Source organism: Chelonoidis abingdonii, chromosome 6, assembly GCF_003597395.2.
Source record: "Chelonoidis abingdonii isolate Lonesome George chromosome 6, CheloAbing_2.0, whole genome shotgun sequence".
NCBI classification, from domain to species: domain Eukaryota; kingdom Metazoa; phylum Chordata; order Testudines; family Testudinidae; genus Chelonoidis; species Chelonoidis abingdonii.
In genome coordinates this window covers 16,722,867-16,738,701 of record NC_133774.1, presented here as the reverse complement: position 1 = coordinate 16,738,701, position 15,835 = coordinate 16,722,867, and the positions used below count along the sequence as shown (strand labels likewise).

General features: G+C 41.2%; 1 protein-coding gene across 2 annotated transcripts in view; it reads left to right on the top strand.

The window, feature by feature from the left end:
* Positions 1-15,835, top strand: part of MYO5B (myosin VB) — a 380,719-nt gene that overhangs the window by 137,317 nt on the left and 227,567 nt on the right. For both annotated transcript variants that reach the window (XM_032768192.2, XM_032768191.2), the window contains exons 3-4: positions 360-531; positions 3,215-3,359. In XM_032768192.2, the coding sequence (XP_032624083.1) occupies positions 360-531; positions 3,215-3,359 (317 nt within the window). The remainder of the gene's footprint in view (positions 1-359; positions 532-3,214; positions 3,360-15,835) is intronic.

The following is a 15,835-nucleotide window of genomic DNA, read 5'->3' as shown; positions in this document are numbered from 1 at the left end:
TGCAATGTCCACAGTATTTACCCTTATTCAGTACTGGGAAATCCCTAGGGAATACAGGAAATACAAAAGCAATATTGTTTAGCTATCCAAAAATAATTGAAAATATTTTTTAAAGCGGTGAGCATTGTAGATGCATAGAACTCCTATTCACTTCAGTAGACAATATGTGCACATTGTCTCTGGGCTTGGATTCTTTCTATCAATGGGGCTTGGATTCTGGTTGGGGCCTCTAGATGCTAATGTAATACAATCTTTTGAGGGCAGAATTATCCCTACATGAGTTAAAAATAAATAAATAAATAAGCTAGATAGTTCTTATTTTTTAACCATTTTTTTGTGTGCAATTTGTATTACTTCAGATCTATGAATATCCAGTTGATCTCAAAACCAACCAACTGCCCTTCTTGCGTAATCCAGATATTTTGGTGGGTGAAAATGACTTGACAGCTCTAAGTTATCTCCATGAGCCTGCAGTCCTACATAATTTAAAAGTTAGATTCTTGGAATCAAATCACATCTATACCTACTGTGGTGAGTATTAAAATATATCTGCATCAGGGTTTGAGGGTTGTTTTTTTTTTTCACTGTTTAATATTAATTTCTTATATGCTAATACTGATCTTTTTATAACAATTTAATATTTACATAGCTCTCTGATCTGAGGATTTTACCATTTACAATAAAAGCTGTGTTAGCCAGCACTTTACTAGCTGGAAAGCTCTAGGAACCAGCATTTCTGATATCCATTAAAAGTTCAGTTGGTGCAGGGCCGGCAGGCTCCCTACCTGGCTCTGTATGACTCCCTGGAAATGGCAACATGTCCCTACTGCTCCTAGGCAGAGAAATGGCTACAGGGGCTTTGTGCATTACCCCCACCCTGAGACCTGGCTCCACAGCTCCCATTGGCTGGGAACCACAGCCAATAGGAGCTGCGGGGGCGGCACCTGTGGGTGAAGGCAGTGCACAGAGCCTGCCTGGCCCTGCCTCCACCTAGGAGCAGCAGAGACATGTCACTGCTCCCGGGGAGCCACCCAAGGTGAGCGCTTCCTTGATCCAGCACCCCAAAACCTCTCCTGCACCCCAACCTCCTGCCCCAAGTGCCGTCTCACACCCAAACTCCCTCCCTCTTAGTTAACTGGAATTTTTGACTTACTGGCAGCCCCCTCCCCATTCCACCAACATGCTAGATAACAGAGTTTTTATTGTATTCACTCATTAAGCCACACAATGCCTCTGTGGAGCTGATAATGTAATACCTGTCTTAATGATTAGAGTGACTGAGGTGCAGAGCGATCAGTAGCAGAAGGAGGAGTAGAACCCAGGTGTCCTGTTGCAGCCTACAAAAGGTGTTAGGTTAAGAAATGAATAGAAATTAGACTTTGGCCCCAGTATAGAGGAGTGAGAAATTGAACTTGTTAGTATGAGCAGAAGTTAGAGAGAGAAGTCGGAGAGTAAAATGGGAAAATTGAAGTTAGCAAGGACGTAACCCCTGGGTAAGGTTTTTGTTATAACTGGTTTCAGCAGGGTTTATTAAGAGTGGGTTTTTTTTTTGAGCATTTGGAATGTGTTATTAAAACGCTATCTATATCGATAGCAGGAGAAGGACATTGATTCAGATGTTAATTTAAATAATGTGTGTTCTAAAGAGCCAATAAAGAGATGGAGGAAATGTGAATATGGTAATGGGTATGTTTAATGTTAATTAGTATTATAATGGATTATAAGAAGAGTAGCCTTGCTAAATTGCAGGAGATCTCCAATTAACACCAAAAGGGTACCATTAGGTTACAGGATTATAAACTATACTTCATTCTGTTGTCAGTGGGCTGATTACCCACTGATATGTTCTTCTGTCTTTGAAAGTGAGTATAATTGTAGTACCTGTGTAAATGATAGTTGTATGCCTGTTTGCTTAATTAATAATTTTTCTCTGGAAGTTTGTTTCTATCATTCAAAGTACCATCCGGGGTCTTCTATTTAATTAGTCTGTCTATCTGTAAGGCTGGTCTACACTAGTGGGGGAAATCAATCTAAGATATGCAACTTCAGCTACGTGAATAGCGTAGCTGAAGTCGAAGTATCTTAGATCGAGTTTCCTATTGTCCTCACAGCGCGGGATCAAAGTCCGTGACTCCCCTGTCGACTCAGCTTCCACCGTTTGCGTTGGAGTTCCGGAGTTGACAGGAGCTCGTTCGGGGATCGATATATCATGTCTAGATGAGACGCGATATATCGATCCCCGAGAAATTGATTGCTACCTGCCGATACGGCTGGTAGTGAAAACGTACCCTAATAGACCTAGAGGCTTGAACTTGAAAACTGAGTTTGGTTTATTGCATTCGTAGCTTTAACATCTTAACATCAATTGGGAACATTTAAAATTCAAGGTTAAACTGTCCTCCTCTCTCTACCTGTAGCCACCAGACCACACTCCTCCTACAGCAGGTTAAAATAACATTAGTGTCTGATTTAAGCCCACAAACCCAGAAGATATTTAGAGGAAGGCTTCTGGTGCTATCCTCCTCTCATGCTGTTGTCAATAGCTAGTGCAGCACACATACTTTCTGAACCATGCAGACAACTCTTCCAAATCCATGGGGACCCCATGGATGGATTGATATCTCCCCCCATGCTCCCAGTATGGATAAGATGACAGGATGGGGCAAGGTGCCATGTTTTTGGATGACTGTGGTTCCTAAGCCCAATGGTGTGATTTTTATGATGAAGTGAGCAGTCTGGATTTTCTACAGGAAGGCAAAGAGAAAGTTTTTAAAGATTTTTAATTCGGATCTTTCATGTTCCTTCCACATGATTTGTGCATTTAATTTCTGTTAATCTTAGGGTTTTGCATTTTCATCTGAAGTCCAGAAACCAAAATATTTTGAGTCCAGTGGATGTTCAGTTATGTGGATATGGCTTATCTAGGGCAGCATCTTTCAACTTTTTGGGTGGGAAAATGCCAAAAGGGCCTACTTCATATGATGGACTTATATTCATGTCATATATTTAATGCTCCTCTTCCATAGCTTAATGTGAGTTGTTCTTTCCACCAGTGCATTGACCATTTCTATGAGATTCAAACAAAAGCTGATGTAAGAACCTGGACCCTTTTTTCTATGCATTTTTTTGAATCTCCTTGTATTTACGAAAAGGTTATAAACTATTGTGACTTTGTTTTAATTCTAATGTCTGCATGTTTGTCTGTTTTATTTAGGTATTGTGCTTGTTGCCATTAACCCATATGAACAACTGCCAATCTATGAACAAGATGTCATCTATGCATACAGTGGCCAAAACATGGGGGACATGGATCCTCACATATTTGCAGTGGCAGAAGAAGCCTACAAGCAAATGGCTAGGTGGGTGATATGTGGGTTAAGAGGCTTACAGTCGGAACCATGGCTGTTCGTCCTTCGTGATGGTGAAGATTATATAATTTCAGTGAAAAATAGTGTAATTTTATGGAGGACAAGGCAAAATTTTGCATCTCAGCTTGGAAGAAAACCCTGTGCAATATCTAGGCCTTTTATCTTCATGAACCCAACAGAAAAGGAAAACTTACCTTGAGGGTCTTATGCCTCTCAAGAGTGGGGTGTACCACACATTTTCTGCTCTCAAACTCACCCCAGCAGTCTTTCAGCAGTCCTCTGATCTGTGAGGATTCCAACTCTTTAGAAGTTGAGAATATCCTGGTTCCTGTGGCAGCATCCTATTTGGTTGTCTGCCTGACACCCAGTACACATTGTGGTACAACAACTTTCACTGGTCCCTAGTGGTTGTGGCAGGTTCAATAAACAAGTATTTCAGAATACCTTTTAAATCAACTTTGCTGAGTCTGTAAATGACCTCAGAATGTGCTGAGTGGGGTTGTATGTCAGACTGCAGCTCCTTCCCATGTAGACAATTGGGTAGTGATGAGACACTGTAGGGCAGCCCAATAGTTCACGATGTCATTGGGAACCCATACATTTTTTTCAGCTTTGGTTGACCCTAGAATCTTAGGTCATGTTGCCACTATGTAAGCATGGCTCAAGTGACTAGGGTGACCAGACATCCCAATAATAGGGGCTTTGTCTTACATATGCAACTATACCTCCAAAAAAAGTGTCCTGATTCTTCACACTTGCTACCTGGTCACTTTAGGAGTGAGTTCATACAAGGACACACAAATATCAATAAATGTCATGGAGCAATCAGACTTGTACTGGATTTCTTGGGTTAAATAATCTGGCTGGGGCCAAAAACAATTTTAACCATACATATTGGAACCTGTATGCCAGGTAGAGTTTACAAAATCCACGAGTGCTTTCATGTATTTATGAAATATCTTGCCTAGCCCTTCTTCAGCAGTGACCTAACAGTGCATATCAGTGGTTTATTGTGTTTTTACCATTGGTATTTTTTATATGGCAGCTCTGTCATCACTGCTACAAAATAAGGATTGCTGTCCATGAGCCAAATTCAGACCCCTACAAGCCTGTGCAGCTCCACTGGCTTAAATGGAATTTTACCTACCCATTCCAGGTCTGAACTTGGCCTATTGTATTCAAACTCAGCAGAATCTTTGAGTATTGTCTTTTTTGAGAGACAGGAGTCTATGCACCTGTTCAGTCTTTAATAAGTGAACATAAGAATGTCCATACTGGATGAGACCAAAGGTCCATCTAGCCCAGTATCCTGTCTTCCAGCAGTGGCCAATGTCAGATAAGAGATTGAGGTAAGAGCCTGCATAAGTGTTTAATGCCTAATTGCTTCAGTCTTCACTAAAAAAGGTTAATGGTGACCAGATATTCAACACAATTAATATGAGCAACAAGGGAGGAAGGAACACAGGCCAATATAGGATAAAGAATATTTAGCTAAATTGTGTGTATTTGAGTTGGCTGAACCTGATGAAATCCATCCTAGGGTATGTAAGGAACTAGCTCAAGCAATCTCAAAACTGCTAGCAATTATCTTTGAGAACTCATGAAGGATTGGTAAGGTCCCAGAAGATCAGAGAAGGGCGAACACAGTAACTCTTTTTAAAAAGGGGAACAAAGAGGACCTGGGGAATTATAGACCAGTCAACCTAACTTCAGTACCTGGAAAGATACTGGAACAAATTTATTAAACGATCAGTTTGTAAGCACCCAGTGGATAATAGGATTATAAGGAATTTCCTTCTCTGTCAGACCTAGTGGATGAGGGGAGGCAGTAGACAGAATTAAGGCCGTGACTTCTGTGACTTTCCATTACCTCTGTGAATTTTGCAGCGCTGGTCCACCCCAGCAACTGGGGAAGCACGGGGCCAGCCACATCGGTTGTTGCTCTGGCAGCCCCAGTCAGCAGGTCCCCTGCCCTGCAGCAGTCATCTTCAGGAGTGCCCTCTTCCCAGCTGGTAAGATTTAGTCACAGGTATTTTTAGTAAAAGTCATGGACAGGTCATGGGGCCATGACTTTTTTTTATTGCCTCTGACCTGTCCATGACTTTTATTAAAAATATCTATGACTAAAACATAGCCTTAGACATGATATATCTTGATTTTAGTGAGGCTTCTGCACTGTCCCACATGACATTCTTGTAAGCAAACCAGGAAATGTGGTCTAAATGAAATTACTACAAGGTGGGTGCGCAACTGATTGAAAAAAAACATATTCAGTGTTGTTATCAATGATTTGCTATAAAACTGGGGGGAAGGGTATCTAGTGGGGTCCTGCAGGAGTCAGTCCTGGTACTTGGATAATGGAGTGGAGACTGTGCCTATAAAAATTGCAGGTGACACCAAGCTGGAAGGGGAAAGGGTTAGAATTCAAAATGATCTTGAGAAATTGGAGAATTGGTCTGAAAGCAACAAAATGAAATTCAATAAAGACAAGTGGAAAATACGACACTTAAGAAGAAAAAATTGAATGTACAGCTACAAAATGGGAAATAACTGGGAAATAACATAAGAAATGTGATGCTGTTGCTAAAAAGGCTAAATGTTCTGAAGGTTGATTAATAGGAGTATTGTATGTAAGACACAGGAGGTAATTGTCCCACTGGTAAGGTAATAGCTGGAGTACTGTGTCCAATTCTGGGTGTCAGACTTCAGGAAAGATGTGAATAAATTGGAGAGAGTCCAGAGGAGAGCAACAAAAATGATAAAAGATTTGCAATCCTGACCTATGAGGAAAGATTGTAAAAAACACAAACTGGCCATCTTTAGACTTGAGAAAAGAAACCTGAGGGGGGACTTGATAAGTTTTCAAGCATGTGAAGGGCTGTTATCAAGTGTTTTCCATGTCCACTGGCTGTCGGACAAGAAGTAATGGGTTTAATCTGCAGCAAGAGAGATTTAGGTTAGATATTTAGAAAACTTTTCTAACAACTGTATAAGGGTAGTTAAGCTCTGGAACAGGCTTCTAAGGGAGGCTGTGGAATCCCCATCATTGGAGTTTTTTAAGAACAGATTAGACAAACACCTTTCAAGGGTGTTCTACGTTTACTTGGCCCTGCCTCATGGCAGGAGGTCGGAGTTGTATTAACTTGATGCCATTTTAAGACTTCCCAGAAAGCATCTGATATTGCATGTGTTTTATCTGCTGGTCGTAATTCTGAAAGATTTAAACCAGATCTGGTCATGTTTTTTTCTCACTAGCTGAGGCAGTCAAGTGTTTATCCTGAGCAGCTTTACAGAAAAGTTATGGGACCAAAGTGTGAAAAATAAAATATTATGTCAAACCTAAAGATGCTCCATTTACAACACTGGTGAGCTCTGCTGTACGAAGCTACTGCAGTTGACCACAAATAAGAGCTGCTGTTATGATGGAATATGGAGCTTCTGTGCTCCCCATAGCCTAGCCTGAGTAACCTTGTTGTGACCATTATATAGTAATGACTTTTTTGGACTTTTTATTTGGTATTCTGAAAGATAAAAATGTTGCTGTTGTCAGTGTGCCAAGAAATTGTTGTTTCCCAGTCAAGGACGGTTGCCTATTACAAATTCAGCACAATAACAGTCTGTAAGTGAGAAGGTACTGAAAGTACAGAGGGGAAAAGCCATCCCAGACTTATTTGCTATTTCACTGCCTTTACCATTCTGCTGGCTTCAGTGGGAATCTGTATGTTAAGCCATAATGTTGCAGTGACCAAGGAGAGAAAGATATGTACTGTACTTAGCTTAAAACAGTAGGAAAGCTTTGTTCAGTTTTTTAACTGTGGACCTCCAGAGCTAAAAGTATGAGCTGCTACGGCGGGAGCTAAAAGGAGTCAAGACTCTGTAGCAACATCTGTCCTCTGTGGATCACCACAATGAGGGGGCTGTAACATGCACACTCACCTACAGGTTACATATACTCTCAGCTGTTTGTGCTACAAAAGCAATTCCCAATCTTTCTGTGTGTGCTCATGTCATAAGTAGATAGGTAAGGTAAGGGTTAATTTTCTTTTACTGTTAAGGGTTTACAAAGGGAACCAAACCTTTGACCAGAGGACCAATCAGGAAACAGGATTTTCAAAAGTAAGGGTGGGAACCTCTGGAGGTTTTTGTTTTTTTTCTGGGTCTTTTTGTTTTCCTCGGCTGTGAGTAAACAAAGTTTTCTTCTAACTCCATCTTTTCTTCTAACTCCCTCTTATTTCAAAGTTTCTCCTAAAAGTCTGTGAGTACAAAAGGAAACAAAGTACATAGGCTGTTATATGCTTTGTGTTGTATTTACATGTATGTTGATTTGCTGGACTGGTTTAATAGGGCTATCTTTTAAATCAGACTGTTTATTCAGATTTTCTTATAAGCAAGAGCCTGTACTGAGTTTCTTAATGCAAGATTATTGTTCTGTATTTTCTTTCTTTTTATATAAAGTTCTTTTTTAAAACCTGGCTGAGGTTTTTGGGGTTTCTCTAGTGAGGCTACAGGAAGGGGGGTTGGAAAATCTCTTTATATTAGCTTTACTAGATTTGAAGGCATCGCCTCGGGGGAAAGTGATTTCCTTCTTTGTTTTGCCTTCAAGGACTTAAGTACTACATCGCCCAGGCTCACCCAGGAAGGGGGGGAAGCTGGGGAATGAGATAGGGAGACCCAGGGGTCTGGGTCTTGGGGGTCTTCCCAAAGGAAGTTGGGGAGTCCACAGAGGGGGTCCCCCAAGGAGTATTTGGGGAATCCAGGCTGATAAGAGCCTAATTCTTATCTGGTGGCAGTGAAGTAAAATCCAAGCTGGTAGTGAGCTTGGGGGAGGTTCAGATAAACACTCAGATGCTGAACTCTAAGTCCAGATTTGAGACAAATGTTTATTACAGCTCAGAGCCAACCTTCCTGTGCACTGTGGTGTAGCTGTGATCTACAAGAGTATTTTTGGTGCTTGTTAATACCCAGGTGCTCCGGGCCTCAATCCGTTCCTATTAAAAGCACAGGCACCATTTCTCCAAATGTTCTGAACAGTGCCAAGCGCATCACTGACTCTCCATGGAGATGAGAGGTTTAATGCTTCTGAAGTGCAGTGGACATGAAGAGCCCTATAGAAATGCTAAGCAGCAGCTGTAGCATGCTGACCTGATCTTGTGAATGCCATGGAGTCTTCTGGCAAGGTTCACGGGTGTGCTTAATGGCAGTTATTCAAAATCTGGATAGTCCCTTGTGGCAGTGGCACCTCCACCTTTCCAGACTACTGTACCCCTTTCAGGATTTGTCTTGTGTACCCCCAAGTTCACCTCACTTATAAACTACTTGCTTGCAAAATCAGACACAAAAAGATGCACACAAAAAAGTGTCACAGCAGACTATTACTGAAAAATAGCTGACTTTTTCACATTTTTACTATATAATAAACTAAATCAGCTGGAATATAAATATTGTACTGAAATGTAGCGAGCAGTATAAACCAGTCATTGTATGAAATTGACAGCAGGTGGTTGTAGTGTTTTTTGTTTTATTTATTATTTTTTTAAACCAGATCTGACCTTCTGATCCTTGGCAGAGGAGGAAGAGTAGTCTTCTCTGCTGTGGAGTTCTGGAAACTTACAGGGTTTGGAGTTTTCAGGGGTGGCACTCTGTGGTTGGTCTTGACTCTAGACAGAAGAGAGAAATTTGGAGGAAATGGAGATAAGCCTTCAGAGTCTGACACACATTTGGTACTATAGGGCACCTCAGTTCAGCAGAGCACTTAAATATATGCTGAACGGTAAGCCTGCATTTAAGTGCATCCCTACTGAGTGGACCAAGACTGGACTGACACATATACTTAGAATGAAGCAAAGCATGTAGTCTAAACAAGCTGAATCAAGCCCAGATATTCAAGTATTCATTGCCATGTATAAGTAAATAGCCATTGTTGCTTGAAACTGACCAAAGATTGTTCCAGTTAGGTAGAAGTACCACACCTTATATTAGAACTGGACACAAAGTTTAGTGATTCTTTTTTAAATGGCCAGCTGTTAGGATAAAACACCGCAGTGTTTTGGCAAGCCTAAAGAGCACTGAATGATGACAATGCGAGTGCTCATTTTGTGGATCTTTACTGTTGCAATGCTCAGGTCCTAACAATTTGTATGACAAATATTGACACTATTAGCTCATGTCCTGCAGAACTATTTGGGTAAGGTTTTAAAACTTTTGGGAAATAAAAACAAACAGATTTATGTCTATATTTCTACTCATGAAACAAATCCAGGCTGACTTGTTGCTTCAGCCACAAACTGCTGAGCCAGTCATAACAATGGCGTGAGGACTGCTCTAGTGAACATCCTGCACTCATGCTGAACACTGGATTATACAGGCATTACAGCTTCAGTGCAAGCATCTGTGTAAGTGAATATAAGCATCCTTGCATACTGATGCAGGGTACTGGGAATTCTGGCCCTTTACAACGGCCTGGAAACCTTGTTATGTTTTCCAGAGAAAAATGTTTTGTCGAAATGGTAATGTTTTTTGCAGAAATGTACATGTTTCAGTGAAAATCTTGTTGAAAAAGGTTCCGCAGGTCCAAGGGTGGAATTTCTGGATGGGGGAAAAATGGAGCGATTCTGGAATAGCCAATAGCTTGGTGGCTAGGGCATTTGCCTGGAATGTAAGACCCAGGTTCAGGTCCTTGCTCTGTCTGATTTGGGACTTGAACCTGGGTCTCCCACATCTCAAGCAAATCCCGTGACCACTGGGGTATTGGCTGTTCTTATTCTTTCGCTGTTCTGCTTTGGAACAAAACCAAACTTCAAAACAGTGACATTTTTCACAAAAGGGAATTGCTGTTTTCCAGCCAACCCTAGTTAGCATCATTCAGAAGAACTGTGCTTCAACATAGTTTACTCAACAGCTGCAAACAGTTTTCCTGGCCATTATAGACTGGGTCTGTGGGTTTACCCGAGAGAGCATTTTTAAAATGTGTGAAATTTTGCCCAGGTTCTGCACATAATCCACCCTGAGGCAGAGTTTTATTTTTATGCTGTCATGCCTACAATGATGCTCTGCTGTTCTGCTTTTGTTCATGTGTGTTGGGATGCTAGGCTTGGTTTTGTTTTGCTTGTTTGTTAAAAAGAAAGATTCTAAACTGGAAAGGCTACTGTGTAAAAATGGCAGCATGCATTTCACTGTTTTGTATCTGAATCCCTTCAAATCGTGTCAGTGAAGAAATAAAAGGTGATTATTCCAGATTTTGCTCAGTTCTGCAAACACCGCAAGGGGGCTAGTTTTTTTTCTGGCTGGGTAGTATTTGGATAACCTATTCTCAAGAGCAAAGTTTCAACAGTTAGAACCTGGCTAGCAATACTGTTGATTGATGTTACACTGAAAATAGAATCCAGCTCAGTCCCCCATAGCTGTGTTGTTCTGTAGTGCAAACAATAGTGTAAAAAGTAGTAAAAACTTAGTTTGGTCAGTTAAAGTGATCAGAGGGCGAAAGCTCAGCTAGGGTGACCAGACAGCAAATGTGAAGAATCGGGACAGAGGGTCGGGGGCAATAGGAGCCTATATAAGAAAATCAGGACTGTCCCTATAAAATCAGGACATCTGGTCACTCTAGGCTCAGCATCTTTGAAAATTAAGCCCCTGTTTAAGTTATTTCATTTTGGGCACCAGCAACTGAGACAGCCGAGATCATTAGTCACTTCTGAAAAAATTGTCTTTCTATTCTACAGCATGTTTCAGCTGAGAAACTCAGTATTTTTCTCAGTATACCTCTAATATGGCAGTGTACCAGCCAATGATTGACGGCACTAGGTGTGATAGACAGAGAAGCCAGGAGGCCTGACTCTAATCACTAGAAAGCTGCCTTCCTGTATTAAGTATATAGGCTTTGACTGGTGCCCCTATAATTTTGTGCTGCCTAAACCGTGTAAGCTTTGAAATTTTCTCTTTGCCAAGGGACATCAGAATAACAACCTTCAAAAAACTCAAAACGATACCCGCTATTTGAAACTACTTTTTATGTTCTTTATCTTGGGCTGACATTACAGTAATTGCAGACTTAGAAACAAAAGAGAGGGACTCTAAAATTGCACCACAGCACCATTTAAAGTGTATGTTTTGGAGGCGAGAGGTTATTTGATTGAAAAGTGCCTGGGAGTAAGTGCACTGTGGGTCTTTTAAAATGTAACTAATTATATTTTAATCAAAAAGCTTTCGGAAGTGCTTGATGTTCTGAAAAGTTTGAACCTTGGAAGTTTCTTTTTTCCTCCCTCTAGCAGCATAAGGTCCATGATGAAGTTATATAACAAGTGTACTCGTTATGATTGCATGTTTGATGGGATAGGAACTCTACTGTGTTGGGGCCTGCAGCAGTCAGACAAACCACTCGGGCATTTGCCATGCCAATGTGGAGCCCTCCTCAAGCCTAGTGGGACTTGCATGAGTGCAGAGTTCTACCCGTGCGGATCAGCTTGCAGGATGCCAGCCTGAACATCTATTATAATCTGTTCTATTTATTAATAACCTGCTATTCTTTTGACGTCATGGATATAAAACGCTTAACTTGTCAAAAGTCTGCAATGGATGGAGATTCAAATTAAGACTAGATGATTACAACACTTACACTATGTTTACACTACGAGCTTGGTTGTGATTCCCTGCTCATGTACACGTACTCGTGCGTGATGGCTAGCATGAGCATAAATAGCGGGATAGCCACCATAGCACAAGTAGCGACGCCAGTGGCATGGCATAGCTGTTCCAAGTTCGTACTGGCAAGGTTCAGCTGCTTGTGCCACTGTAGTTGAGCTAGTGCGAGTACGTGTATGTGACCTGGGAATCACACCCCAAGCTCAGAGTGTAGATGTAGCCTTGGACAAAGTCATTGACGTGAGGTGATCAAACCTGCACAACATCTGAAAGGGGAAGCTCTGTGTCATAGGTCTGGCTCCTTTGAGAGAGAGTGGTCCAAAGCCCACCTGTGATTAATTAGTTACCACCTTGTCAGGCCTAATGAGGGATAGCTGGCCTTTATAAAGGTCATTGGGGAAGCTCCCTGGAGAGGTAATGAGAAAAAGCCACTATAAAAGGGCAAAAACGGGGGTGAAAGGCTGGGAATCCTGGATAACACTGCACCTAGCCCAGGTAGGGTGAACGAGTTTTTGTGTATTGTGATGGCATGATGTAAAGCTGTATGAAGCCCAGGTGGGCTAGAGGATGTTCTGTATCTAATTGCTCTGAGGGAGAAGATAAAAAGGCAAAGTCTCGAAAAGAGAGGCCTGGATCACACCTTGGCTGGGAAGGAGCAGGCTTGCAGCCAGGCGGGGTGCTTGAGAGCCAGTGACTGTGACACTGTCTCTCTAACATATTGGATTTTTATAAATAGAGATGGTTGACATTTTTCAAAAATTGAAAATCTCTATGGAAACTTTTCAATATTTTTTTTTTCCAAGAAAGGGTTTCAACATAATTTTTTTTGACCAGCTCTAGTAAGTACATTAGTAAGTAAACGACATGTGCTTGGATTTCCAAAATACTTTTTGATAGGGTTTCTCACTGGAGGGTAAGAGAAACAACAATGATGGTGGGTGGGTATGGTGGTGCATGGAGAGTTTAAGGCAATTTTTATTCTAGGTTAAAAACTGGTGGAGTGATAGGAAACAATTGTAGTGATCAGATGGCCATTGGAGTGCAAAGGTGTTAACAGTGGATAAATATTGGGACCAGTGTTATGAATTTATATTGTTACAGGGCTACCATATGGTGCTGTGTTATAGTCTTACGACTTGGTGTGTGAGCAAGTTTTTAGTCTTGGGAGAAATGTACTGTTTGTTTTTTCTCTATTATAGTTTCTGTGGGGGAGCTGTGGCAAGCAGCAAGGAGGTATACTTTTTGCCTTAAACTTTCTAACTAAAGTCAATTCTTGATGCTTCCTGGAAAACAGGCATTGGTTTTGGGCAAAGATCCTTGAAAGAGGGTATTTCTTGAGTGCTGCTTGTAACACTTCTGTTTGAGGACTGATGTACATGTGCAAATAGAACAAGAATATAATCTTCTGTCATTGATTTATTCTCCAATCAGATGCTGATGGTTAAAGTCCTGACATCTGCTCCTTCAAGCAGTGAGACTAATATATACTAACCATATTGAGAAGGAAATGGAGAGTGAGTTGGAGAAGTTTGCTGTTAACACTAGTTATTTTGCTTATTAAAAGCTATGCTGGATGATGAAACTTTTGAAAGATTTAAATGTATTGAGGCAATTCACCTGCAGGGCAGAAGATTAAATTCAACCTGGATAAAGCGTATAGGCAAAAACAGTACAAACTGATCTCATGCTGATAGACTCTCTAAACTTTGAGGGTCCTCTGAGAGCAAACACTTAGAGAGTCTTTTATAGAGAGACAGATTAAAGAAGCCTGCTAAGCATGCAGCAGTTTTTTAAAGGCAAATAGGGATGCTTGGGTTGTAGGAGAAAGGGATGTAATACAATACAGAATGTATAGTGACCTATCAAATAGCGCTATACCTTCATGCTGAAGACAGGCTTCCATCTTCTTTGGATTGCCTCACTTTAGGAGATATAATGGAGATTGAGAAGTCTAGTGAAGGTCATTGAAGGTAGCTTAATGGATTATAGGACATTGAGAGACTGCAAAAGGTGGCATTAGGGTAAGAAGAATTGGAGGCAATTCGATATTTTACCTTATTTGTGCCAGTATTTTATAATACACAACCATTGCACAAAGTCTAGGCACGCGGACAGAATTTACAACATACATTAATGTACAAGAAGAGGTAACATAGACCTACCTTCTGCCTCATACTACTACAGCTAATACTAGTAACAGAACACAACATCAGCAAGCATCTTCCACAGCAGAGGGGAAGAGGTCCATTTGCATCTGCCCCATTCGCTGGCAAATTCATGAATGAGCAGCAAGTACCCTGAAGGCCACCAAACTGGGCTTTGTTGGAACAGTAAGCAGAGTGAAGGGAGTTCTGAAGTCTAGGGCCTTCCCTGGAGAATATGCCCTGCCTTTGCAAACTGAGTTTAAAATCTGGGACCTGTCAAGAAGAGTGGTGCAATGGTCCATTGTTGGGAGCATGCACAGGAAGGGGAGTGGTCTTGTAAGTAGCCAGGAGTCAGGACAAAATAGATGAGAAGGCACCTAAATCTTGCCACCTTCAAGCCATGTTACAAAACTCATCACTCCGGGAACGGCTTCCCCAGATGATGGAGCAGAAGAGTCCAACAGTGTTCACATGGAAAACCATTTGACATCTAGATCAGGGGTAGGCAACCTATGGCACGGGTGCCGAAGGCAGCACGCAAGCTGATTTTCAGTGGCACTCATGCTGCCTAGGTCCTGGCCACTAGTCTGGGGGGCTCTGCATTTTAATTTAGTTTTAAATGAAGCTTCTTAAACATTTTAAACACCTTATTTACTTTACATACAACAATAGTTTAGTTATGTATTATAGACTTATAGAAAGAGACCTTCTAAAAATGTTAAAATGTATTGCTGGCATGTGAAACCTTAAAGTGAATAAATGAAGACTCTGCACACCACTTCTGAAAGGCTGCCAACCCCTGATCTAGAACAAGAAAAGGGCAGAGGATTTGAATCCTTCTTTGGAGAAAACTCAGACATGTAATGGACCCATAATATAACGGTGATGGATTCTTTAGAAATGTTGATGGATGCAGTGTGAGAGTAAGGGAATACTCAGCTGGTAAAAAGTGTGCTAATTTAAAGACACATACACAGCACATAGTTAACTTGTGGGATTTGTTGCTAATGGAAGACATGGAGTCCAGTGCTGTGGCTGGTTGTATGAGAGGCTTGGGTGATTTTATGGTCATTACTAATAATTGTTGTTCTGCTGTCCTAAGATATTGCCATAATCGTTTAACACTTCAGGACATAAACTAATTGTCTGCAGGTGCAGAAGATTCTCTAATCCCATCTTCTGCCTCCACCCTCTTCTAATATGGAGCATTGCTAACTTGGCTAGATGAATTAGGGCTTGGTCTCTTTGCCTTTCGCAGAAGCATCAGACATTTGCCCCTGATGGAAACACAGTACAAGGTTAGATAACCCAGCAATCTAATTCAGTGTGACACATCCTTTGTTCCCTAAGCATCAAAGTCACTGGGCAAACCAAAACTGCTTTGTATGCGCTGCATACCCACAAGAAAAGTGTTTGAATTGCGTTTTTTCCCCTTGGGAGAATAAATATATGTAGAAAATTCCAGTGTTTCAGCTATTGATTCACATGTTACAGGGAAAGTTTGCTGTTTCCTATCTGGTTCAGGAAATGTGAAAAGGGGTGGAATTTCTTAAATTAAGAAAGCTACTCGCATTATACTCTCAAGCTTGTTCAAATGATGCATGCAGAGAGCTCCCATTAATGTTAATAGGACTTGTATGAACTGTACACAGGGGAGATACTCTATTTCTTAGGGTTCTATCCCAA